At 62.6% G+C, this 24,597-nt stretch overlaps 7 protein-coding genes across 8 annotated transcripts; 3 read left to right on the top strand and 4 right to left on the bottom strand.

The window, feature by feature from the left end:
- The first annotated feature begins 43 nt into the window (after positions 1-43).
- Positions 44-5,499, top strand: CHLRE_10g427350v5 (uncharacterized protein). The gene is made up of 13 exons (XM_043066576.1): positions 44-828; positions 1,027-1,170; positions 1,359-1,404; positions 1,492-1,557; positions 1,730-1,789; positions 1,931-2,020; positions 2,279-2,428; positions 2,608-2,819; positions 3,187-3,334; positions 3,586-3,748; positions 3,903-3,926; positions 4,084-4,280; positions 4,451-5,499. The coding sequence occupies exons 1-13, from the start codon at positions 818-820 to the stop codon at positions 4,592-4,594; spliced, it is 1,455 nt and encodes a 484-aa protein (XP_042919973.1). The 5' UTR covers positions 44-817; the 3' UTR covers positions 4,595-5,499.
- Positions 5,500-5,506: 7 nt separating this feature from the next.
- CHLRE_10g427300v5 (uncharacterized protein) lies at positions 5,507-8,983 on the bottom strand. The gene is made up of 4 exons (XM_001702666.2): positions 8,636-8,983; positions 8,485-8,563; positions 6,790-8,250; positions 5,507-6,483 (listed from the first exon to the last, which is right to left on the bottom strand). The coding sequence occupies exons 1-4, from the start codon at positions 8,770-8,772 to the stop codon at positions 5,944-5,946; spliced, it is 2,217 nt and encodes a 738-aa protein (XP_001702718.1). The 5' UTR covers positions 8,773-8,983; the 3' UTR covers positions 5,507-5,943.
- A 46-nt stretch (positions 8,984-9,029) lies between these two features.
- CHLRE_10g427250v5 (uncharacterized protein) lies at positions 9,030-10,153 on the bottom strand. The gene has a single exon (XM_043066575.1). The coding sequence runs from the start codon at positions 10,023-10,025 to the stop codon at positions 9,630-9,632; it is 396 nt and encodes a 131-aa protein (XP_042919972.1). The 5' UTR covers positions 10,026-10,153; the 3' UTR covers positions 9,030-9,629.
- Positions 10,154-10,308: 155 nt separating this feature from the next.
- CHLRE_10g427200v5 (uncharacterized protein) lies at positions 10,309-12,003 on the bottom strand. Of its 2 annotated transcripts, none has more exons than XM_043066573.1 (4): positions 11,728-12,003; positions 11,502-11,551; positions 11,154-11,348; positions 10,309-10,997 (listed from the first exon to the last, which is right to left on the bottom strand). In XM_043066573.1, exons 1-4 carry the CDS (start codon positions 11,876-11,878, stop codon positions 10,569-10,571), a joined length of 825 nt encoding a protein of 274 aa, XP_042919971.1. In that variant the 5' UTR covers positions 11,879-12,003; the 3' UTR covers positions 10,309-10,568. The 2 variants fall into 2 exon arrangements, with proteins under 2 accessions (XP_042919971.1, XP_042919970.1); XM_043066574.1 differs by having other exon boundaries at positions 11,202-11,348.
- Positions 12,004-12,103: 100 nt separating this feature from the next.
- Positions 12,104-14,809, top strand: CHLRE_10g427150v5 (uncharacterized protein). The gene is made up of 5 exons (XM_001702500.2): positions 12,104-12,571; positions 12,723-12,871; positions 13,153-13,238; positions 13,653-13,775; positions 14,055-14,809. The coding sequence occupies exons 1-5, from the start codon at positions 12,363-12,365 to the stop codon at positions 14,316-14,318; spliced, it is 831 nt and encodes a 276-aa protein (XP_001702552.1). The 5' UTR covers positions 12,104-12,362; the 3' UTR covers positions 14,319-14,809.
- A 1,632-nt stretch (positions 14,810-16,441) lies between these two features.
- On the bottom strand, positions 16,442-19,786 carry CHLRE_10g427050v5 (uncharacterized protein). The gene is made up of 7 exons (XM_001702669.2): positions 19,416-19,786; positions 19,013-19,138; positions 18,628-18,698; positions 18,220-18,331; positions 17,795-17,894; positions 17,404-17,563; positions 16,442-17,118 (listed from the first exon to the last, which is right to left on the bottom strand). The coding sequence occupies exons 1-7, from the start codon at positions 19,678-19,680 to the stop codon at positions 16,912-16,914; spliced, it is 1,041 nt and encodes a 346-aa protein (XP_001702721.2). The 5' UTR covers positions 19,681-19,786; the 3' UTR covers positions 16,442-16,911.
- Positions 19,787-19,913: 127 nt separating this feature from the next.
- On the top strand, positions 19,914-24,590 carry CHLRE_10g427000v5 (uncharacterized protein). The gene is made up of 13 exons (XM_043066572.1): positions 19,914-20,053; positions 20,160-20,235; positions 20,331-20,412; positions 20,588-20,674; positions 20,985-21,068; positions 21,381-21,479; positions 21,699-21,764; positions 21,996-22,180; positions 22,344-22,428; positions 22,618-22,836; positions 23,055-23,224; positions 23,552-23,777; positions 24,237-24,590. The coding sequence occupies exons 1-13, from the start codon at positions 20,029-20,031 to the stop codon at positions 24,330-24,332; spliced, it is 1,500 nt and encodes a 499-aa protein (XP_042919969.1). The 5' UTR covers positions 19,914-20,028; the 3' UTR covers positions 24,333-24,590.
- The last annotated feature ends 7 nt before the right edge of the window (positions 24,591-24,597 follow it).

Here is a 24,597-nt window from a genome sequence, read left to right as displayed (position 1 = left end):
GCCCCAGTGCGCTGTGTTTGTGCATGAGGTGCCTTATTGCAAACAGGTAGATGTGCGCCGTGCTGTACCCAGCCCTGAAAGCCACCTGACACGGGTGCCGCCCTTCAGTCGCGGCACCAGAACTGGCGCTTGGCCAACGTGCCCCCAACCGCAATACCACAATGATTGATATGATCACCTGCCTCTCCCTTGCGTAGATACACTGCGATTCCCGCACACAAGGCACCGCCTGCACCAACTGCCAACCAAAACCCGAGCCCCCCCCCACACACACACACGTTACTGCACAGGATAAGCAGCTCTTCTTCGGCTCGTGTATAGGCAGTTTCTGGGTGCACATCCGAGTTGTAGAGTTCGTCGTCTAGTGCAAAATCTCCCACCAAGCCTCGAACCTTCGGCAGTTGCCATAGCTTGCGTGGGTTTGTACAACACGTTTCTGTGTGCTCCTTCAGGGCTCGGTGCTCATTCACGGTGCTCATTCCTAGCCCTTGCTTCATGCTTCACTCCACAGTAATGTAAAATCTGCTGGCTTCCCTGAGGGCTGTGTACTCGTCCCAGCTCCTACCCTTGGCGCTCATAGTTACTTAGTTAGCCCCAGGACCCCCCGTTGACGCCCCCCACTCATACATCATTCCACCACGGCGCGCTCTGCCCACTCTTAGCTCCCGCTCCATGCCCTGCGTTCCTCCAAGCCTTAAGAATGCATTTGCGTAACAGGTCTGAGAGCCGCACAACAGCTTGCAAAATGTTACTGCTGCTAGCTTCATCAGCCAGCGTGCGTTCAAGTGCATCCCTGGCTTGGGTTCCCTTTGCGAACATGCCTTTGTGGTAATCCAACATTTGTTTTGTTGAACCCTACCTTCTCTCTCCATGCGCACCGATTCTGTTGTCCCCTGCTTCCCCCGAAATGCAGGGGGATAGCACTAACATGACGGGCTGATGGTGTGTAATTCTTCTCCCGCGCTCCATTAACATCAGGCCTTCCACCAGTATGAATGAGCTTCATCGCACATGAACACCGCACAGGTACCGGCGCTACGGCAGCGTGTTTCGCACCATGATGCTCGGCTCGCGAATCTGGGTGGTCACAGACCTGGATGCACTCCGCGGACCGCTGCGGGATGAGGGCGCATATCTGGAGATTCCTTTCAAAGCCTTCCAGAGGCTCGTGTGAGTGAACGTCTACGCAGGGCGTTGCTGGAGGGGTAAAGGAGCACAATCGGAGTTGTGCGGGGAGGGCGTTTGCCGTTGGGATGTACATGGGGCTGGCTGCATGCGGCACATAATCATTCCGTGGCGGAGTACCCTTAGGGCTGCGGCATGTGCGTGTACACGTCGGTGTTGCTGCCTTTATGCAGGTCCGCTGAGAGCTTCCTCAACAGGCCGGGCGTCCACGGGCCCTGGGTAAGCCGCACTTGCTGGGGGATTCCCAGTTTCTCAACCGCGGTAGGGGTCCTCGCTCATGACTCTCGTGCACTGCCTATGATGCAGCGCAAGATCTTTTCGGCCACTCTGGCGCCGCCGCGGCTGGCGGCCATGGTCCCCAAGATCGCGCAGGTGCGCCATGTGGGGCCCGGGGTACAAGCGGACGGAAGCATATGTTGGTTGTTTAGTCCAGTGGCCGGGATCCTGCTGTGTGTCGTGCCTGCCACCTGCGGGCTTGCTTCCGGGACCTTTCGCTGTTGGTCCATAGCTTTCTTTGACTGTCGGTTGCTGCCGTTCCTTGCAGCTGATGCAGTCGCACCTGAGCAAGTGGGAGGAGCAGGGGCAGGTCACCATCTTCCGCGCGGTGAGTGCTATCCCGCCTCAACCCGAGCACCTACTCTTATTTCACTGCAAATCCGATACCGCATCTGCATCAGCACCTGTAGCCCATCCCGAGCCCCTACTGACCAATCCTGATCCCAACGCAATCAAACAAAAAGTGCAGGCCCGCGTGATGGGAGTGGACCTGGCGGTGGACGTCATTCTGGACATAAAGCTGCTGGATGGCACCGACCGCGCCTGGGTCAAGAGCCAGGTGGGACGCAGCAAAAGTCATGCCGCTCGCGCGGCACGCACAGCGGGCCCCTCGCCCCACCGCTGCCGCGACCTGCGACCACTGGCTGTTGCCGTCAGCCTCTACTCGGTCTGTTCCTGACCGCAACAATCACCACAAACGGGCTTCAAGGCATGCAAGCGCAGCTCACGCTCCCCTATATTCCACTCGAATCCCGCAGCTTAGCCCCACTCCATCGTCACCTTGTTGTGGCTGGGGCACTTGGCACGCTGTATGCAGGTGGAGGACTACTTGGATGGCCTGTACGGCCTGCCGCTCAACCTGCCCGGTAGCACTCTGTCCAAGGCGCTGGCGGCACGTGCCCGGTTGGTGGAGGTGTTCCTGCGCCAGCCCGACGTGGCGGCCATGCAGGCGCAGTTCGTGCAAGAGGTGGGTCGATGGAGTCATGGGTGGGCACGGGGATACTTGACCAAATGGGTTGTGTGCACAGCTTGGCCGAGAGTTAGTGGTGGGTTGGAGGGGCAAGGCCCCGCAGCGGGTACCAAGCTGGAAGCGCTCTGGACAGTAGGGCAATATCCGCCCGCGCTCCTTCGTGCTCCTTCGTGCAGTGGGAGGCGATCGGCAAGTCGCCGCAGGCGTACGCGGCCGCGGTGTTGGACCAGCACACATCCACAGGGGACAAACCGGCAGGGGTGGCGGCGGAGGAGGAGCCGTCAGGCAAGGCGGCGGGGGCGCCCACGCCGGCGGCTCCCGGCTCGCGGCCGGCTGTGCTGCCGCCCTCCATCATGACGGCTCAGCTGATGGGCCGCGCGATGCTCAAGTGGGTTATGTGCGGGGTCTGGGGCTTGCCAGGGCCAATGCCTGTTGTGCTCTGATCCGGATGTCACAGTACGGCATATGTTGCCATGTTGCCTCTATCCTGATGCCAGCAGCCCATACGTGACTTCTGCGGGCACCCTGCCCCTCGTCCTCACATTCCTGCACCCTGCCTGCCTGCCTGCCTGCCTGCCTGCCTGCCTGCCTGCCTGCCTGCCTGCCTGCCTGCCTGCCTGCCTGCCTGCCTGCCTGCCTGCCTGCCTGCCTGCCTGCCTGCCTGCCTGCCTGCCTGCCTGCCTGCCTGCCTGCCTGCCTGCCTGCCTGCCTGCCTGCCTGCCTGCCTGCCTGCCCGCCTGCCTGCCCGCCCGCAGGCCCAGTGAGCTGGCGGACGGCGCCATGTCGCTGCTGCACATGCTGGTAGCCAGCGCCGACACAACCCGCTTCGCGCTCTTCAACACCTGGACGCTGCTGGCAATGAGCCCGCGCGTGCAGGACAAGCTGTACGAGGAGCAGAAGAAGGTGCGTGTGCGTCACGAGCGGGGCTGGGTGAGGAGTCTGGTCGACACTCGGTGTGTTCCTTGGGGCTGAACAGGGGCGGTGGTGCGGCAGCTTGTTTTCAAACGCCAGTGGAGCCGGTAATCCGATACCGGATTTGTCAAGGGCTGGATGGCGGGTGGCCAGATAGGCCAGCGAAATCATATGACCCAGCCGCCTCGGGCGACGTGTGTGCACATACCGTACACTGACTCGCCGCACCTGCTGTACGGCAGGTGATGGCGGAGTACGGCGAGGAGTTGAGCTACGCCGCCACGTGCCACATGCCGTACATGGACGCCACGCTCAAGGAGTGCATGCGGCTGCTGCCCGCCTCCGCCGGCGGCATCCGCAAGCTGACCGCAGACATGCAAGTTGGCGGCTACACGGTCCCGGCTGGTGAGGATGCGCTGCTCGGACCTAGACTTTTTTCTTATGCCTTGTGCATTGGTGGTCAAGGCACGCGGTGGCTGCGTGCTCTGCAGCTAGCTTAAGCATGCCAGGCCGGCTATGAGTAATGCCTGTTTGTTGCGTTGTTGCTGCTGTCATGCAGGCGAGTATGTTTGGTACCACGCGGGTGAGTTGCGGGTCCCAGAGCGGCGTACACATACAGTACCGCCTGCGCATGTGGCTCAAACCTAAGCAGCAGCACTCAGCAGTAGCCGCAATTGGTGTACGGTATGCGCAGTCGCGCTACCAATCAGGCTGACGCCTTACCTCCACGCATGTCGCAGGCCTGATGCACTACATTGACCCGGTGCTGTGGGACGGCGACACGAGCGTGGACGTGCCGGCCCACATGGACTGGCGCAACAACTTCGAGGGCGCGTTCCGGCCCGAGCGCTGGCTCAGCGAGGAGACACGACCGCGGTACATGTTTACCTTTGGCACGGGGGCCCACCTGTGCATCGGCATGAACCTGGTTTACCTGGTACGTTACGATTGCGGGTCTTGCACGGCAGTCAGCAGGGCAGTCAGCAGGGCACTCGGCAATGCACTCGGCAGGGCAACCTGCAGTTTAACATGGTCGCTATTTAGTCTTGGTACGGTACGCTCGCTTTCAAGCTAGGACGGCATCCCCGCATGTCCCGTGCCCTGCAGGAGGTTAAGCTGCTGCTGTCCATGGTGCTGCGCAAGTACCGGCTGCGGCTGCACACGCCCGACATGCTGCTGCGCTGCGAGCGCCTCTTCCCCTTCTTCCTGCCCGCCAAGGGCACAGACACTGTGTTGCTGGAGCCGCGCTAGTTGCACTGCAGGCGGCGCAGGGGCACACCGACTGCCTGTTCTTGGAGCTGTCGGGACTGTCGTGGAGCTTGGGGCGCTGCAACCGGCGATGTCATTCGAATGCGGCGTGGGAGAGCGGGAGCCGTGAGTGAGAGTGTGTTTTGTGTGAAGGGCGGCATGGAGAGGACGCGAATGTGCTAATGCTTCTTGTGCGCGTCTCACGTTGTGTAAGCTAGACAGCAAGATATCTGGAAACGCAGGGACACACGCATGGAGGTGGCTTTGCTGTGGACACAGCCTGGGGCAGCACGGGGGGGGGGAGAGACACACCGGAACCCAAGCTCATTGCCGCAGGCGTGTAGCTGGAGCTAGCTGATTTAAATAGGATACCCCGCTGACGGAGTGACAGGTGGAACTAGGTGCCCGTTGTAGTACTCGTGGCGGACACGAATGTGGTATGTATGCCGGTTGAATGTCTAAGAGACTGTTGGAGTTGCGCTCGCTAGTAGGATGACGGGAAGTTTTGGCGGCTGTGGAAGGCACATTGTGCGACGCCACCACACTTATGGCTGAGGAGGAGCCGCTGTGCAGGAAGAGCGGCATGCGTAAGGTTGCCTAGTGCTACTGGCAGTTAAGCAGTTAAGCGTGTCTAACTGTAGCCTTCAGTGCGTAGGTGTGTTGGACCAGGCCAAGTGTGCGGGAGGGGAAAAAGGCATGACATGCAGCAATTACCCAGGCTTCGCGTAGCGGGATTCTGCGAGAGCGTTAGAGATGAGCTGGTCGCGTAGTCAACGTCGCTGGAAGGCTAATGTCACCGTAATGTGTGACGCACATTGTCGCCTAAACCCTTGGACAGCTGGAGTGGGTATGGACCGGCACGTTGCTAGGCACACCAGAGTATGTCAGCGGCATATGCGTGTTGAACACCCAAACAGTCGAAGTTGCTTACATTCGCCTGCCAGCAACACAGCCGTTCTTCCTCTGAGCGCCTTTCAGTTCTGCAAGCGCCTCAGATCACTGATACCTTGTTCCTGTCCCACCCATTCCTCGCCATCCAATGTCTACATCGCATCATGGCCGCCCCCCTGCCCATTGTCGGCTACCTGCTTGAAGTCGTTCATCGGTTCTGGTCCCTACCCATCTACTCCCATCGCAAGCAGTATAGCTGACAGTACCGGTACACACTAAGAGGCGGGTTCGCAATTCAGAAGCAAGAAACCCCGCCACGGCTTTGCTGGGCCAAGAATCAATATACACAGACCGAACGCTGCTGCCCTACACACCGCCGCCAGTGATAGCCCCCCTCCCACAAGCACACCTTCGCACACCCATCACCTTAATAACACCTCGCGCAGTTCGCCCTAGGTTTCTTACTCCGCAGCGGCCTTGGACTCCTCCGAACTCGACGAGTCACTAGAGCTGCTCGAGCTGTTCGACCCCTCCTGGGCCGGCTGCGCTTCCCCCTCACCCTCCGCCGGCGGCGCCGCCTCCCCCTCAGCCGGAGCAGCCTCGGCCTCAGCCGGAGCAGCCTCTCGCTCCGCCACCGCCTCACCCTCTCCGGCCTCCGCCGCCGCCTCTGCCGCTGCAGCAGCCGCCTCAGCCGCTGCCTCCGCCGCCGCCTCCGCGGCAGCTGCCGCCTCCGCCTCAGCCGCTGCCCGCGCAGCGGCCTCCGCCTCGGCGGCGGCGGCCGCCTCCGCCTCCGCGGCCAGGCGCGCCTCCTCTGCCTCCCGCTCGGCCTTGACGCGCTCCGCCTCAACCAGCGCCGCCTGCTTGTCGGCCAGGTCCTGCTGCGCCTTGGCCAGCTTGGCCGCCAGCTCCCGCTGCAGCACTGCCTTGCGCGCCACCCGCCGCACCTGCTTGATGTACATCAGAGCCACGCTGCCAAACAGCGTGTTCGGCATCTCCGCGTCCTGAGGGATTGTAAAGGGAGGGACAAGCAAAGCGTGCCCGGGTGTTGTCAGAAGGTGGAAAGGCAAGGGCAAGAGCAGGAAGAAAAGCCGGATGCTGTGACAGCGCTCCCAGCGGCACAACCAGGCACACAACGCATCGCTTGAAAGCATCACTGGCAGCACATAATCATGCAACCCCCTTCAATCTCTTCCCGCCCGGCCAAGAGTGTTTTTCCAGAACCTGTGACCCCACAGCCTGCATCACCCCGCATCTCCCCTCAGCACACCGCGCAGCTCCCCCGCAGCCCCCAACCCCGCCGCGCTCACCAGCTTCTTGGCCGCCGGTGCCGCCTTGTAGCAGCTGCGCACGCGGCCCCACACCGCCATGTCGCGCTCCGCCGTTGCGTCGTAGGCGGCCATGTCCTCAAACAGCCGCGGGCTGAAGTGGCTGTGCGCGCGCTTCCAGGTCGAGAACGAGGCGGCGGGGCGGCCCAGCAGGTGCAGCAGCGCCTTCACCACGTGGTAGGTGCCCTGCGGCACGCTCAGCATGTTGCGCAGGCTGGAAAGCGTCGCGTCCGAGTGTGAGCTCGCCAACGCCACCACCTCATCCAGCGCCTGCTTCTCCAGCGCCACGGCGGCCTGCGCCCGCGCGTCGGCCTCGGTAGCGGCCTCCGCCGCGGCCGTGAGCTTCTCAATGGCGGCCTGCAGCCCGGGAATGGGGTTGAACACCTTCTTCTTCTTCTTGGGCTTGGGCGGCGCCTCCTCACCCTCCTCGCCCTCCTCAGCACCCTCCTCCGCCCCCTCCTCGGCCTCCTCCTCCTCCTCCTCCGCCTCCTCTTCCGCCGGTGGCTCCTCCTCCGCCGGCGGCGCCTCGCCCTCACCCTCCTCGCCCTCGGCAGGCGGCGGCGGCGCCGCCGCCGCGGCCTCTGCCGCCGCCTGCTCGCGCAGCTCCGCCACCTTGGCCTTCAGCTCCTCCACCGCCTCCGCCGCGGAGGTGGCCGCCAGCGCCTCGGCGGCACGCGCCTGCACCGCCTCCAGCGCGCGGCTGAGCGACTGCGACACCTCCCACACAAAGTCGCGGTCGTCGGCACTCAGCGGCTGGCCCGAGCCCTCCGGGAACAGCGTGTCCGCCGCCAGCAGCGCCTTGAACTCGCCGCTGGCCGGCAGCGCAACGCCGCAGGCCTGGTAGGAGCCTATCTTGGGGAACTTGCGGAAGAACTTGACGCGCTCCTCGGCGGCCACGTTGGGCACATACAGCATGGGCAGCTTCTCGTCCAGCACGCGGAAGCTGTACGGCAGCGGCTCGGGCTTGAAGTCCTCGTCGGCGTCCTCGGGCGGCGGCGCGGGGCGGTACAGGTCGGCCTCAAGCACGTGCTCCTGCCCCGCACTGGCGGCCACGTAGGCAAAGTACTTCTTGCTGTAGTCCACGGGGCGCGGAATCTTGGGCGCGGGCGCATCGCCCTCGCCGTCCTCCGGCGCCGCTTCCGGCTCCGGCTCGGGCTCCGGCGGCGGCTCCTCGCCCTCTGCGAGCGCGGCGCCGCCGGCGGCCTCGTCCTCCGTCTCCACTGCCGCCGCCTCGTCGTCCTCTGGCGCCACCCAGTCCGGCTCCTCAGGCTCTGCTACCACGGCGGCATATGCTGCGCCTGCGGCTGTGTGCTGCTTGACCAGTTTCACCGCGGCCTCCAGTAGCTCGCGCGGCTCGGCGGTCACCAGCGCCAGCGCGTCCGCGGCCTCCTTGCGCGTGAGCGCGACTGACTTGGCTGCCTGCTCCGACTGCGCCTCCTTGACCTTGGCAGATGAATGGACGCGGTAGGCATTAGGCACATGAGACCGTGGGGCAGAACGCTAGAGGACAGGAAGTGGGTGTATGACGGTTGGAGCACCCGAGGCCGTGCGTGTCAGCAGACCCCCCGCGCAGGCCGCGGCCACCCTCACCCCCTTCGACCGCGCATGGACCCACGCGAACGGTTTCTCAATACCCCTAAAACGTGGTACTGCGGTTCCTGTGCGACGCTCACTCACCAGTCGGTCCTTCTTCTTTTGCAAATCCTGTTGCCGCTCGCGATAAAAGTTCCCTTCTACTTCAGCATTTTTCACGTATCTGCAGTTGCAATGCAAAGATTAGCACAGGCATGCCTTATAAGGCAGACGATAAGCATGCAACCCCGCTTACTTGAGCAGCCATAGGCCCAGATACTCCACGGGGTCGTTTGGCTGTGCGCTAATAGCGGCTGCGCATCCCCGAGCGAGGGCCTCGCCTACGGTCTCTTTGAGGTAGGCTGTGTCGTGGCCCGCTTGGGTCGGAGCCATTCTTGAGTGTCAGAGTCTTATCGTGGTTTTCGTGAACGTGCAATGATCGTTTTTGTATAAAGCGTGTTTGAAAGAATAGCTGTGTGCTGCGAGGGTCTGGGCGACAAGTTCGATGTTCGGTCCTTCGAGCAGAAAACTTGTCATCGCTTGCCCGGCATCTAATCGCCCAACCCCTGACACAATACATGATACTGAAGTCTCTGCTATCTACCTTCCTGACTAAAAATCCCAGAAGCCCAGTGACGCTCGGCACGAAACACATCTCGACCTGTTACAACCTCCTCGGCACTCCCACACTCTGCCGAGCAGGCCCTGGCCAAACGCATCCATCAAATCCTACTGCCTCGAAAGTTTATCATGTCATCACTTGGCCACCAATACGCAGCCCCGCTCGTGAGCGCGCTGCCGTGAGCACCCGCCACCTCCTGCACCTTGCTCCCACCGCCTTCGCGGTGCCGGATTGCAGCTACCTAATATTCCGCCACCAGAGTGTCTTCCGTTCTGTCTACCACATTGGCTTTACAACACGGCACAAAGCTGTACTGCAGTTGCAGGCACTTAACCGCGATGCTACTGCCCACTCCCTGCCTGCCACAGACAGAGGGCCAGACTTTCCATGCCTCTCTATCTCTACCCTAACATGCAATTTTCTGGGAAGACAGTGCCCAGCATGCGCGTCACGCATCCAACCGCGGCCGCATCCAACCGCGTCACACATCCAACCAACCGTGACTGCCAGCGCACAGTGTACTCGTGGGCCCCGGCTAGGCCCCCCCTTGACGCCACCAACACTGCGCGTGCACGTGTGCAACCTCCTCTCCTGCATCCCTCGACAGACTGCACCCACCAAGTCAAGTTTAGTACCCCTGGTCCGCGAGGTAGTCAGCCAGAGCCTCCACCACCTTGTTGCAGGTCTGGGCGGAGACCGGCGGATCCGTGTAGAAGCCAATAATGATGCACTGGGCGCCCTTGCGAGCAACAAAGCCGCTCTTGTCCTTGCGGCCGCGGAAAATGGTCCCGTCTGCAGAAGTCTTCAGGTACTTGGCACCCGCAAGCATCACCGAAGCAATGGAGACGTCATCGAATGCAGCAACAAACTTCCTGGCCTCCTCATCGTTCAGCGCCTGAAACGCGGCGCTGCTCGCCCAGACTGAGCTGCCATCCAGGCCCAGAATCGCTGCGCTGTCCAGAGTGTTTCCCTCTGAGTCCACCGGGCACATCAGGTTGGAGGTAATGTAGGCTTCCCAGGCCATCTTTGCGGGCTATATAAGCGAAGAAGTTCAAGTTGAAGATCGCGCCGAAGCAAACTTTCGCGCGCTCAGAGGCTCTGGTGCGTAGTACGTTTTGTGCCTGGCTATTAATACAATTGGAGTGTGCGAGCTCAGGAGCGACTCGGGCGTTGCCTCCATCCCCAGCTTCCATTGCCGACTGAGGTTTCACGCCCTCCCGCGCCCTCCCCTGCGGGACCGCCGGGACGTGCCTCACCGGTGGACCTCAGCAAGCCCTCGTCCGCATTCGACACTTCACGCTTGGTATGCCGATGATGTGTTACATCGGGTATAATTGCGCCTGTAGCCTTGACGCATTGCCCAGACACAGGCCGCAGCCTACCGGTGCGGGCTTACCACCTCGGTCACCCGCAAACCTCCCCCATCACCTCTCTGGCTTGACTTAGCCAACAGTGACCCTCCTGAACCATTTTACTTGAGCATACGGACAGCACAACCGCCTTCAACCCCTCGTGTTCCACTCCTGGTGCCAGGGCTCCCCTGCCTAGTGCAAACAAAGCCGGCCTTTCAGTCAGTAGGCCCCACATCGGGCATGGCCACCTCTTCCCCTGCCCTACCCTGCCCGCCCTCCGCCTCGCCCGCGCCGCCCTCCGTCTCCTGCATTGCTAAGTCCGCCGCCGCTGCCTGCCCAGTTCCTGCTGGCGCCTCCACCTCTGCCGCAAACCTCGCGTCCCCTGCGTCCTGCCGCCCTGACGCCTCCGCCGCACTGTCCGCCAGTTCCCCACCGCCATAACCGCCGTTCGCGCCCTCCTCCGCCTGGGCTGGCCCCGCTCCTGCTTGCCCGGGCGCCTCTGTCTGTGGCGGCTGCAGCTCGGCCGCTGGCTGGGCCTCGCTGTCCACGGCCCCTGCTACAGCAGCCGCCTCAGCCTGCGCCAATGCCGAAGGCCCCGCCTCGCCGTCAGCATCCGCGCCTTCGGCCATGGCCGTGTCAGCTGCCTGTGCATGCAGGCAGCACGTGGATACAGATCCATGTTAGCGCATTGCCTCTTGCGAATGCGCTTTCATTGGCGCTATGGCACAAGAGCCCTATCAGCGCTTCCACCTGACGCCCCGCTTCGAGCTGTCCTTACCCATCGTGGCATAGACCCGCACCTGAGCATTCCCTTCAGTTGGCCCAGCTGCTGCGTCTACCTCAATCACCTCAGTGTCAGCTATGGCGGCGGCGGCGGTCGCGGTCGCGGCCGCGGCCTCCTCCTGCGCCGCTGGGGCTGCAGCAGCAGCCGCGGCTGCAGCAGCTGCCGCCGCAGCACCTTTGGGTTTGGGTTGCCGGATGATTGGCTTCTCCACCTGCACGGCGACGATGGTCAATGCAGGTGGCCGTATGTCAACACCCGTGCATTAGCACCTGCACATGCTCAAGTTACCGTGTCGCGAGCATCGCTACCACGGCTTTGTGCGGCGGCTGCCTGAGCGGAACACCACTCCAAGTATCCTCCTTACCGGCTTGATGTGCGGGAAGCGTGGCCCCTGCAGATCTGGGCACCGCTCCTCTGCAAGCAGTCGACGGTAACAAATGGCAAAATGAACAATTACGGTACGCGGGAGTGGGGTGGGAAGCGACATGCGCCGGCATCACCGTCCCCACGCAGCCACACCTCCCAGACCGCCCAAGCAGGCCCCTACGTTTCAATCCCCTCCCCTTCCGCAGGCCCTACAGGCCACCCACCTGTCTGGATCCACCGCAGCAACTCGAGCTGCACTTCCTGCTTCTGCGTACCCTTCTTGTGCACAACCCATCGCCGCTCCCACTTGTGCACCCGGCCCTCAATTTGCTCCCTGGGAGCGGTGTTTATGACAGCCCTGGCCCTAGATGCCATGATGTGCACGTCTACAAGCCAAACGACAGCTCGTGAATACCAAGAAAAGTCCCACAGGGAAAGTTGCAGACCAGCTCGTTGTCTTGTTGCCTCTATCGCGTATCGTCTCAGTCCACGTGGTTATTTTTATTTTCCATTACTGATAATCAGCATTCATAGCAAACCTTGCAAGCGCAAATCGCGCGCAAATGCATTGGTCAGCTCATGCACCGTCCCTTTCAGGCTGGACAGTTGCGGCCAGACAATCACCCTGGCGTAGCATTTTACTACAATACTAGAATAAGCCAACCTGCCCTGACTCTGTTGAAGACAGAGTCTGCAAAGTAACTTGGTCTTTCTCCCAACTCGTTTACCGACTGTAACTTGCCCAGCTCGCATCTTATTGCTTATATTGCACGGGGCTTTAGAGCCCCGGTGCAAAGTCCCTCGCGGCTAGCGGCAGATTGCTTGAGCCTTGACGGCTTGAAGCCGCGAAAAGGGAAAGATGGCTCGTAATGAGGAGAAGGCGCAGTCTATGCTGAACCGCTTCTTGGCGGGGAAGGTAGAAGAGAAGAAAGGCCCCAAGGCCAAGCGGCCCTACTTGGCATCCGAGTGCCGTGACCTTGTTGAGGCGGACAAATGGCGGTCACAAATTATCCGGGAAGTCGGCAAGAAGGTCATGGAGATCCAGAACGAGGGTCTGGGCGAGCACAGGTGCGGGGGAAGGGAGGGGCAGGCTGCGGCAGGCTGCGGTAGGGTTGAGGCTGCACGCACGGGTTCGTGGCGTGTCACCGGCGCTCCGTAGGCTTCCTCCTGCAGCCCGCCCGGGCATTTCGCCAACCAGCCGTTCTTCTTCACCTCGCAGGATTCGTGATTTGAACGATGAGATTAATAAACTCATCCGCGAAAAGGGGCACTGGGAGCGGCGAATCAAGGAGCTTGGCGGGCCAGACTACTCGCGGACGACCAGCAAAGTCACGGACAGCAAAGGCATGGAGGTGGCGGAGATGACAGGTGCGACTTCTCGTGAGGGCGCAGCATGTGCAGGTGCAGGTGCGGGCGCCGGGCGCGCCTTCCAATCCAGGGCGCCGGTGGGGCGGACAGCAGTAGGCAGGGAGCTGCTACTGCCGGGCACCACTGAGCCGGGGCAGGGTCTGGGGCCAGAGCAGGAGCGGCTCTCTGAGAGGCTTGCCAGGGCTCAATGCATCTAGCCGCTTTATGCCGCACTCCACACGCGTGCCCTCCCTTCACACACGCCGGCACGCACGCCCTGCTCTGCAATTATCTCCATGCAGGTAAGGGCCGCGGCTACACGTATTTTGGAGCCGCCAAGAAGCTGCCGGGCGTGAAGGAGCTGTTCGAGGCGGAGCCTGTCAAGCAGGTGCGGGATTCACAAGGGAAAAGGTGCCGGTGTGTGTGTGCGCATGTGTGCACTGTGTGCTGTGGGGGCGCTGGGGAGGTGTGGAGCTAGGGGGCAGGCTGGATGGGGCAGGAGCTGGAGGCTCTGGTGGGCTGCAGTGGTGTGGGATGCGGTGGGCTGGTAGGTGCAGCGGGATAGAGAAAACGTGCGGCGAAAGATTCTTTCGTGGGTGGTCGTGTGCCGGTGTGGGCGCAGCGTGCCGGACACGCTGCACAACAGCCGAGTATAACCCTCCTATGCCCGCACCCGCACCCTCCTCGTGCCCCCTCTCACCCTCAGCCCCCATTTCCTCACCTGCCCCTCCCCAACTCGATCTCCCCCTCCCTGCCTCTCCCCCCTGCCTCCACTCCCTCCCTGCCACTCCCTATCGTGCAGGTGCGGCGCTCCCGCTACGCCATGCACCGCTCCATCGACCCCGACTACTACGGCTTCCGCGACGAGGAGGACGGCGTGCTGGAGCGGGTGGAGGAGGAGGCGGAGAAGCTGATGCGCATGCAGGTGCGGAAGGGGGCGGCAGCAGGGGGAGGGGCAGGGGGAGGAGGGAGGAACGGCCTGGAAAGGCAGGGAGGGGGAGGGAGAGGGAGGGGGGAGGGAGGGAGGGGGAGGGGGAGGGAGGGAGGGGTGTGGGGCTTGCCGCCAATCCGCCCGTGGCCGGTGGCCATCGGTCACTGCTGTTGCGGCGGCGGGGCTCACGAATGCCGCCCTCGCGTCATGGCACCTGCAAGCCCCATGCCTGCACACGGCCAACTGACCAGCTCCTTCCACTCCCTTGCCCAGGCTGTGTTGGACTGGGAGGAGAAGGAGGCGGAGCGCCAGGCGGCCGTCAAGTCGGGGGCGGTGGGGGGCAAGGGCGGCGCGGGCGGCGGCACGGGTGGCGCGGAGGGCGAGGAGCGCTTTATTGCGTACGTGCCGCTTCCGGACCAGCAGGCCATTGAGGCCAAGATCCTGGAGATGAAGCGCACGGACCTGCTCAGTAAGTACACAAGCGAGGCGCTCATGCACCAACAGGCGGAGGCCAAGAGCTTGCTCAACAAGAAATGAGGCGGCTGGGCATTGGGCTTCGGATGTGGAGTGGGTGTCGAATGGAGGTTTGGGCTGGTGTGGATTAGTGACGTTGCGTGAGAGGCTGGTGTGCTTACAGGGATCGGGATAGGGTGTACGGAGGCGCGCGAAGGTATCATGATCAACAGGAAGCTCTGTGGGATCCTACATGCCGTATTGTTGCTTTTGGTCTGAAGTTGCAAAGCTTCTCCGCTGATCCTCGTACCTGGCTATAGCCTCGCTGCTTCTTGACAAGAAAGGAACCCCTCCCTCAAGGATGCGGATTACAATTGAAGGGACAGCCCGACAAGCGGGGGCACGCCGTACCCACGCCGCGAAGGGCCATCTGCCAGGGGGGGGGTAGGAAACAAAGTGCCAGACCCCATGCCCCGAAATCCCCCGGGACCCCCCTTGAGGGGACGACCGACCCCCCGACGGACAAAACCTTGTTGTTCAGGGGTTAAAACCCCTCCATTTAATACCAAAGTAGTGTCAATCGACTCCTCTTGACGAGCACTACCACTCCGTGCCATCAGCGGTCCTGTTCTTGAGACTTCGGTCACGGGCGGGATCCTATCCATGGAAATCCCCTCGACCCAGACCACCCCGCGCTCAACTCTTTGCCTCGTGACGGTTGGACAATGTGCATCGGCAGCCTTGTTAGACGTGAACTCATGCGCATCAGCGCTTCAGAGCCCAGCTGTGTCAGTGCGCATGTGTTGAATGTGGAGACATGTCCCGACATGTCCACGTCCGGACGCGCAACTTAGCCCTCCCACGCTTGGTTTGTGCTTACTACGTCATAACGTACACATATGAGCCTCGCAATGCTGCGTTTGGCCCCTAGTTCTGCTTGTGGGGCGCTTCCCGAAATCCGCCAGGATGGGCTCCCGAAACCCGACGGAACCCCAGGGACGAGGACCGACCCCCCAACTTTGGCGGCCCAGAACTTCCTCACCAGACACCCCCTTGAAAAACTAAAAGCACGTGCATAATGCTCTCCTTAAGCTCTGTAATTTTGGGCATGGGGTAAGAAATTGAGCTTTCTACCCCCCCCCTGCATCTGCGACCCAGAGAAACAACACCCGCCCCCTGGTTGGCTGCCGACCTTCATAGTGTTACGCACATGAGTCGAAGCCAAGCCGAAGCCCGCCAAAGCCCCACCGCCACGTAACACCCCTCATCTCGTTTAGGTCTTTTGGCGGCAGCACCCACGCACAACAAGGCGCGACAGGCCAGAGGTCTGCCGACATCCCCATCAAACGCAAGCACCACACATTTTCTCGTCGGCGTCACAGACGCGCAATGTCTTGGCCCGGAGGCCCATGTCCGGAAACGTCGGTGCCGAGGCACCACAAAGGGAAACCGAGCCGGAAACTGACCAAACCACCAGTACACCACAACACCTCGCCACGGGCACACCGTCCTCCACCCGCCCCACCAGCGAACTAGACCGACCCATCAAACAGGCACGCGCGCGCCCGGAGGCGAACAGGAGCACCAGCCGCCCGGGCGCCCGGGCAACAGCCGCCCGGGCACTCACAACCCGACACCCGGGACTACCCGACCAGCGTCACCTGCTGCCTAACGGTCCCTGAACCGCCATGCTACGAACGGCACCCGCAACCTAACTATCTGCTGAGCCAGCAAGGCCGCCGGTGGAGACGACGGCGGGCCAGGCGGCACGAGGAGAGGCGCCGAGGAGCACCACGGAACATCGAAGCTTGCGCCGGGCCACGAGCGACCACCAGGGCCACCCGTAACCTGCACACACGAAACCAAAAAGCGACCACAGAGCAGAACGAGCGCGGCCGGCCACCCAGACGCGGCCAGCCGCCACAGAACGCGCGATGCCGAAAACAGGGCGCGACGCACCCACCCAAGGCCGAAGCCATCCAAACCAAGTCGTAACCAAGTCGTAAAGCCTCACAGAGCCCGCAAAAGGCTACAAAAAGTTAGTAACGAAAGCCAAAGCCGCCAACGAAAATGTTGTGCGCTTCCTCACGAGCCGAGGCTCGTAAGGCTAGGGGCTGAGCCCTAGAGGCTTGTGTGTATGATATATATGGGTATATGGTTAAGGGAAAATTTTGTACATCTGTCATCTCTACCTGGCCCCGCCACACCTCTCCTATAGGCAAGGTCGGTTTGTACAGGCACCGGCCGCCATGTGTTCGCCCTCGTCCCACTGTCAAGCACAAACACAGCAGGCACAGGACTGCCACATACATGCCCTGCTGTATTTGCCAGCGAAGACTGCAAACCAAATACACCGCAGGTCTCAACCGCCTGCTGCCAAAGCTGGCGCCGTGTCTGGCCAATGCGTGTACGGCACCAGACAGTCGCACGTAGCAGGGCTTTTTTTATCAGGACTTACACGACTTACACAATCATCCCCCCTGACACACCGTCCACTCAGCAGCAGCTCGCAGCAGGCCGCTAGCTACGTCACGGGACGTGCCAGAGGTGCCCCGTGCTTGAAACCCATCGAGGGCACACGGTATGCAGGTCCCTACCACTACCAGCAACAAGTCCCCGCAGTACTCATGCCTCCCGCCCACAGGCCACCGCCCCGCCTACTCCACTGACTAACCCCCTACTCCATGGTGATCGTCGGCCCCGCGCCGCCCGCCCCACCGGCTCCTCCCGCGCCTGCCCCTCCCGCCCCTCCCAGCGCCAGAAGCTTGGCGTGCAGTCGCTCCGCGATGCCCACGTAGGCGCCCGCCAGCGCGCCCCCCGGCTCCGCCGCCACCACGGGCGTGCCGGCATCGGAGCGCGTCTGGATGTCCACGTGCAGCGGCACCTGCGTGTGGTGTGTTGTGTGGTGGCGTGATCGTATTTGTGTTTGTGTTTGGTGTTGTGTTGTGTCTGTCCTGCGTTGAGGCAGTGGTAGTGTTGTGTGTTGGTGTAGTCGGGCTGTACGTGTACGCGGACAGATGATGCAAACTGATTTGTGCAGGTTGTGCGACTGCCGGATGCAATGACTATGTGGCTACTTAGATACTTGAGGTGGAGACGCGTCGTACACACGCGCGCGTCACCACACACACGTGTCACCACACACACACACACACACACGCACACGCACCTGCCCGATGACGTCCATCCCGTAGTCAGCCGCCGCCCGTTCCACGCCGCCCGTGCCGAAGATGTGTTCCACGTGCCCGCACTTGCCGCAGCGGTGGTAGGCCATGTTCTCGATCAGCCCCAGCAATGGCACCCGCAGTTTCAGAAACATCTGCGCGCCCCTGCGTGTAAAGCAGTCCAGCCACCAGCCATGATCGGTGCGGGCGTCAGGGTGGTAGCTTGGCCTTCGTCGGGCCGCCATCGCTGGATGCCGCGAGCCCCCGGCCCTCCATTGGCCCCAAAGCACCCACACACTTCCGTCGGCTCCGGCCAACACAGGCACACACTTCCGCCGGCCTCAGCAAAAACTCTCACACGCACATAAGGTACACACGCACACACGTAATGCACACCTGCGCACGTCAATCAGCGCCACGTCCTGCGGGGTGGACACCAGCGCCGCGCCGCTGAGCGGGATGCGCTGGCCCAGGTTGATCTGCGCGTCGCCCGTGCCTGTGCGTGTGTGCACATGCCTTGTGGAGGTGCAGGTGGATAAAACCTTGAATGCCCATGCAGTGGGACGTGCACTACACCTCCCTCCATGCCAGTATGAACCGTTGACGCAGACATTCCACCACACCATCCATTTGCTGCGGCGTCGACGTCGCCAGGCTAGCGGTCCTGTCCTCCGCGCTTCAAGGTGGCAGCTACAGTCCGCATCCTGCATCCCAATCCCTGCCTCCATCTACCTATCCCCCGCCGCGCTCTCCTCCTCGCTCTTTTACGTTGGGTTCGGTTTAGTTTGGGTTGGTATCTACAACCTCCCTGGTGGCCTCACCCGGCGGCATGTCCACCACCAGCACGTCCAGCAGCCCCCACTCCGTGCCGAACAGCATCTTGTCAAAGGCGTTGTTCACCATGGGCCCCCGCCACACCACCGGCTCGTCGCCCTGGCAGAGGACAGGGGGCGGAGTAGCAGGCATAAGTAGTGTGCGTGGCGCGTGGTGTGCGGTATGGTGTGGTGTGGTGCGGTGTGAGTGCGGGTGTGGTGAGTGTGGTGTGGCGTGTGTGATGGGATCCGTGCGGGCCCGGCTGGACAAGCGTCGCGGCACTCGCGGAGAGTGTGGGTGGTGAGCCAGCAGTGCCGGGCCCTTTTCGCCTTGCTTCACCCACCCAGAGCGGCAGGACGCCTTCTCACCGGCCAACCACCCTGCAACGCCCACCCCAACCAGCCCACGCCACGCACCTCCAGGAAGAATCCGAAGGACATGGTTTTGACACGGTAGTTCTCCTTTGGCAGCATGAGCGCACCCGTGCCTGCGCGGCGGTCGCGGGGCAGCGCTATAAGCCCATGCCACAGCCCTTGAGGGTCCGGGGCGGTGGCACAGGCAAGCTTCAGCCTGTCGAAGCCAAGCGATATGCGGCCGCAGCAGGCGGCAGCAGCGGACGAGGGCGAGACATGCCACCGGCTAAACCACAGCCGCGTGCTCCACACGCCATCTCCCGCGCCACACTAATACAAACCCGACCGCACTTCAGCCCCCACCGCGCTATACAGTCCACCCTTAACGTTCCTACTTCAGACCCCGCCGCACATCACGCCACGCGCTGGCTTCCTGCGCCTGCCCCACCGGACTTGTCGAGCTCTGGTTTGCCCCTCAGGTTCATGAGGGTGGGGATGGAGGGGCCGTGAACGTCCGCGTCCAACAGCCCCACCCGCAGCCCCAGTCGCGTGGCCATCGCCACCGCCACATTCACTGGAAGTAACACCATGGCGGGGGCAGAAAGTGAGCAGTTTCATGTACGGTGCATAGGGCGGTGTTGTGCTGGAGAGTGCGGCATGTGCGAGGTATCTAGGAAGAGGCGTGTGCTGCAACATGGGTATGACATGGCAGCACCTCCACGAGGCGAAGTGGCAGCTCCGTTATATTAGCTACATGATTAAAGACTGGTTTTATAGTCGTGGCAACCCACTACTGCAGTCAGGCACGACGCCCCAACTTCCCAAAACCCCAGCCCCGGCCCCAGCCCTACCCGCCGTAGTGGACTTGCCCACGCCGCCCTTGGCTGACGTAATGGCCACTATGTGCTGCACATCCTTCAGCCCTAACTTCTTCTGTGGGCCTGCCGCCGCTGCCCCTCGAGACGCGGCTGCGCCTCGAGATGCTCCGGCGGGGGCCCCCGCCCGGGCGGTCCCGCTGGCGCCTCCTGCTGCCAGTGCTGCTGCCGACGCCGCGCCGCGCCAGCCGCTCGCAGCGTTGCTGAGCAGCCACTCCGCAGCCCCTTGCCGCCACCCCATTGATACGTTTCTCAACAGCGTGGCATAGGTAAGAAGGGTGTTTCAGGGGTGTTGTGCTCAAAATAAAACAGAAAAGGGTTTTCACAGAAGGGCCAGGGAAAGTAACTCAGTAGATGCAATCAGCAATATGTAAAATATACCATTCTGATAGCGCAAGACGGCGTGGCCGTCGAGATGAACGGAATTGGCAACCGACCAAATTGTGAGCCAATTGACGTTTTGTTCAACAAGAAGACACCATAAGAACACATATATTGTATTCATAACCTAGGAAAGCATGTTCGCAACCTCTTTCGGCCTGGCGCATTCAGGCCGGGTGCTTCTTGCCCCCTCGCACAATGCTGCCGCATGCAGCACAAGCTATATTACTCAAGTATGTCCACTTGCCTCTTCGAGGAGCCAGCGGTCGCTCGGACGACGCGACCGCATTCCATGCGTGTTTCCTCGTCCAACTGGCCGGCACGAAACGTCTTGGGCAGCGCGGGCATCCTCTACGAGCGATCCTGGGCCATTGGCGGTCTGCGCTGACGCTAGCTCGAAGAACCCTCTCGAGAGGTACCGCACGCTCCCGCCCAAATTCGCGTCACCCCTCGCCGACGCCTAGCTCCTCCTGCGGCCCCGGTGCTCCTGTGTTCCATCTGACATGACAGGTTGCGCGTCACGCCTCTGACTGAGCGCGGTGCGCGGGCGGCTCTTCTGCAGGAGCTTGACCTGACCTGGTCAGAGTGGGAGGTGAGAGGCTGCACATGGCCCTGCCCACGGTAGCTTGTTTGGGGCTGGCAGGGAGGAGTTGTAGCTACCAGCCCCAACTAGACCAAACCAGGAGGTGTAGTGATGACACGTGACAGCGGAGTGTGGCGCGCGACACGTCGCCCTCACTGGCGCTCCTGCACTGGCTCCCACACAGGAGCGGTACCAGCCCACGCCAGCAGAGCGCTGTCTCGCTGAGGAGCTGGGGGTGGGGCAATCCACTGTGATGCTGGCGGCGGTGCAGGTGGGGATGGGTGCGTGGTACGTGGTGGGTGGGTGGGTGGAGGGGTGGTTTAGGTGGGTGGAACGTGCCGTGCTAGTGACGGTGCGCCGGGGTATGCACGCTGGGGATTGGGTGAAGCCGGCATCGTGCGGAGGACCGATGTGCGGGCGGGGGCGGGGGCGGGGGCGGGGGCGGGGGCGGGGGCGGGGGCGGGGGCGGGGGCGGTCAGGCCTTTAGGAGAAGGGGCACGTGCTGGGGTTAAGGGCTTACGGTCTTACGCCACCGTGGGCGGCACGCCCCTCTGCCCCCTGTGCTCCCCCCCACCCCGCAGAACCCGGGACTGAGTGCTCTTGACGCGGCCAGCCAGGTCCTTCCCTCGGTGCGGGCGCTGCGCTCGGCCGGCATTGGGGCGCAGGCGAGTGCCCCTGGGGCGCACCCGGGACCAGCAGCCCACCGGGACTGACCGTCTTGACTGTCTTGGCGCCTGCACCTGCATATCACCGCTCCCAGCCCTTTCCCGTCAGTTCCGTTGACTATCATTACTCGTCTCCCTGCACTTTCTCGGACCTTAATTTCATTAGGCATTGTTACATATGCGGAATTCCCGTCTGTCCCACCACACACCTCAGCCTGCCCCTCCTCCCTGTCCAAACAACCTCTGTCCCCATCACGCCTTCACTGCTTATTCAATCATGAATGTAAACCCCCCCCCCCCCCACCCCCGCAGGACGCCTGGTTCCTGGTGTCCAAGCGCTGGCAGCTCCTGGCACAGCCGGCGGCGCTGTCGCGCTGGCTGGACTTCCTGGGGGTGTACGGCATGCAGCCGGTGCGTGCGTGTGTGTGCATGTGTGTGTGACTGTGTGTTTGTGTTATGTGTGTGTGTGTGCTTCTGTGGGCGTGTGTGTCGGGCGTGTAGTGTGGAAATCGGGTGTGTATGGGTAGCGACTGGAGGGGATGCCGGGGCCGGGTCTTAACTGATTTCCTGCTTCTTAGACTTAACTTTTCCGTTCTGCCCTCCTGCCCTTCCTGCCCTCCTGCCCCGCAGCGCGACTGCCAGAACTTCCTCCTGCGCTCCCAGCCGTCCTTCCTGGCGGCCACCACACTGTACCAGGTGGGGGGCGGGCAGGCGGGGGATGGGGGGCGGGCGGGCGGGGAGGCAGAGGCAGGGTCCAGGGTCCACGGGCTACGCGATGAGCGCCGCGGTTGCCTGGTTCGGGAGCTGGCACCTTGTACACCCGCCTACGCACTACCCGCATCGCCTGACCACACCGCCCGCACTGCCCGACCATACCAGCACACGCACACGCACCGCCGCCGCACCCCACTCCCCGCCGCTCCACAGGCTGGCCAGGTGGTGACCTTCCTCAAAGGACTGGGCCTCAAAGACGACATGCTGGCGGCGCGTGTGCTGTGCGTGTGGCCGGAGCTGCTGGGGCGGGACGTGGACGCGCAGCTGCGCCCAGTGGTCACCTTCCTCATGAGCCTGGGGCTGGAGGTGGCAGGCGTGGGCCGGGCGGTGGTGCTGTGGTGAGTGGCGCGGCGTGCCAAACCGTGTGGCAAAACGTGCCGTACGCCATGACGCCGGGAGGACCGCTGCTACTGTGAATTTCTGCAACTGTGTGTCTTTGCGTCGCGTAAATTGTGCGGTATGAATCGTGTGCCGCGCATGTCGTTGTGGGTGTGTGGACAGGCCTGAGATCCTGCTCAAGGACGTGGAGGGGCAGTTGGCGCCCTGGGTGGCATACCTGCGAGGACTGGGCTGCACCACCGCCCAGGTGCGAGCGTGCGCGGGCGGTCGCTTGCGTGCGGGCGTGTGTGTCCGTGTATGGGAAGGAGACACTCGGGGCCCGTCGCACCCACCTGTGTTTGGGTTCGGTTTACTTTTGGGCTGGTTCTCGCAGGTATCGTATCGTAGATATTCGTCGCACCCACCCCTTCCTGCCCCGCACACTACCCGCCGACAGGTGGCCGAGGTCGTCTGCCTGTGCCCACACCTGCTGGGCTTCAAGCCTGAGGAGGTGTTTGGCGGCGTGCTGGCGGCGCTGTCAGACGTGGGCATCAGCGCCGCCGACGTGCGAGACATGGTGTCGGCCTCGCTCGCATTCCTCATCACGCCCTCCGCCTCCGCGGCGGTGCGCGCGGCAGTGGACTGCCTGCAGCAGCAGGGCTTCACAAAGGAGCAGGTGGGGATGCGGCGAGGGGTGTGTGGGGGCAGGGCGACTGGGCGCGGGGCTGGAGGCAGGGGGACTGGCGTCAGCGACGGTTTCGTGCGGGGGCAGCAACGTGAAGTTAAGTGCGTCTGCATTTGTATTGCACGGGCTTGCTTAACTAACCCGTACCGTCATCACATTCGTGCTTGCCCACCGGCTGTCACTTACACATATGAATATCACACCTCCAGATTCGCGCCATGGCCCTGACGCGGCCGGAGCTGCTGGCCGTCAAGCCGCATGACCTGGATCGCTCGCTGCGCTTCGTGCGCGAGACCATCGGCGGCGACAACGGCACGGTGCTGTCCTGCCCGCTGCTGTTGGCCAAGCCGCTGGGGCAGGTGCTGGGGCCGAGGTACAGGTGAGCGTGCAATGCGGTGGGAGGAGTGGGCGAGCTGGGCAGGGTGGGTGTGGGGGGTGGGTTGCTGGGCCGGCAGGCGGGCGGGCGGGCTGCTGTGCGAAGGCGATGCGGTATGGAAGAGGGCGGCAATGCCTGCGGCATGCGTGTGCCTCAGCAGCCTTTGATCAACAGTGGCCACCCACACAACCACCGCCACGATCACCGAGTGCGCGAATGCCACATAGGCGCCTTCCCCTTCTACGCAACCCACACCATAGATCTGTAAGCCCAAGGCCCCGGCCGAGTACCAATACCAACGCTGGTCCCCTTCCCGCCACACACGCGCAGCTTCATCCAGAAGCAGGGCCTCGCGCACAAGTACACCAAGAGAGACGTCGTCGCCGGCGGAGCCGACCGAACTGACGGCGCCAGCGGCAGCGGCAGTGACGGCAGTGCCAGCAGCAGCGGCAACAGCACGGGCGGGTTTGAGTTCTACAAGCTGCTGATGGCGGAGGACGATGCCTGGTGTGCCTCCCTGGGCCTGTCCGTAAACGAGTACCAGGGCTTTAAACTGGTGAGTGTGACGCAACGAAGCTGCGATGTGGGTGCGAATGCTTGGGAACTGGGCTGGTGGGTGAGATGTCATGCAGTAGCGGATGATGCGGATGGGGTATGAGGGAACGTACCGGGCGTGCAGCTGGGTTGGGGAGCGCTTAGCTGCGGGACGGGGGTTGGGGCGGGGCCGGGGCCGGGGCCGGGGCTGGGGCCGGGCTGGGGGCTAGGGATAGTATACTTCACGCCCATGGTGGCGTTTCCCTCCCGGCAAGGGGTGGCGGCCGTGCACCGTGCAATCTGATGCACCCTGACCGCCCGTGCACCGCCATGCACCCCCTCATCAGAGCTCCTTACCCGTGTCCTACTCTCCCTGCTGCCCCTCCCCCCGCCCACTTCCCTTGCTGCGACTTGGGCTAAGGCACATACTTCCTCACCCTTCCTGCCTTGCCCTCTTCCGCCCTTCCCCACCTCCCACTAGGTGTGGGATGAGGAGTACAGTCTGCAGCTGCACCAGGAGGCGGCATCAGAGTTCCAGGCTGAACTCAAAAAGCTGGGCATTTACGAGGGTATCTAGGCACTATTGCCCAAGTGATTGCATGCAGCTTTCCTTGGGTTCGGGGTGAATTTTCAAACCGATTGGGGATTACACGGAAGATGTGTGGATTGGCCTGTACGGTGACGGTGCTACTAAGTAGGAGCAATCAGCCTGCCCATTGGGCGGGATTGCCATTCATGTCGGGCTGTGACTGGTTAGCCTGGCTGCTTAGCTTGGCTGCTTAGCTTCGACTCGCGGTAGTTAGCATGTCAGCTACCCTTGTAACAAACACACACGGTTGGGG

Source organism: Chlamydomonas reinhardtii, chromosome 10 (assembly GCF_000002595.2).
Source record: "Chlamydomonas reinhardtii strain CC-503 cw92 mt+ chromosome 10, whole genome shotgun sequence".
Classification (NCBI taxonomy): domain Eukaryota; kingdom Viridiplantae; phylum Chlorophyta; class Chlorophyceae; order Chlamydomonadales; family Chlamydomonadaceae; genus Chlamydomonas; species Chlamydomonas reinhardtii.
The sequence above is the reverse complement of the archived record's forward strand: the minus strand, read 5'-3'. Positions and strand labels throughout refer to the sequence as shown.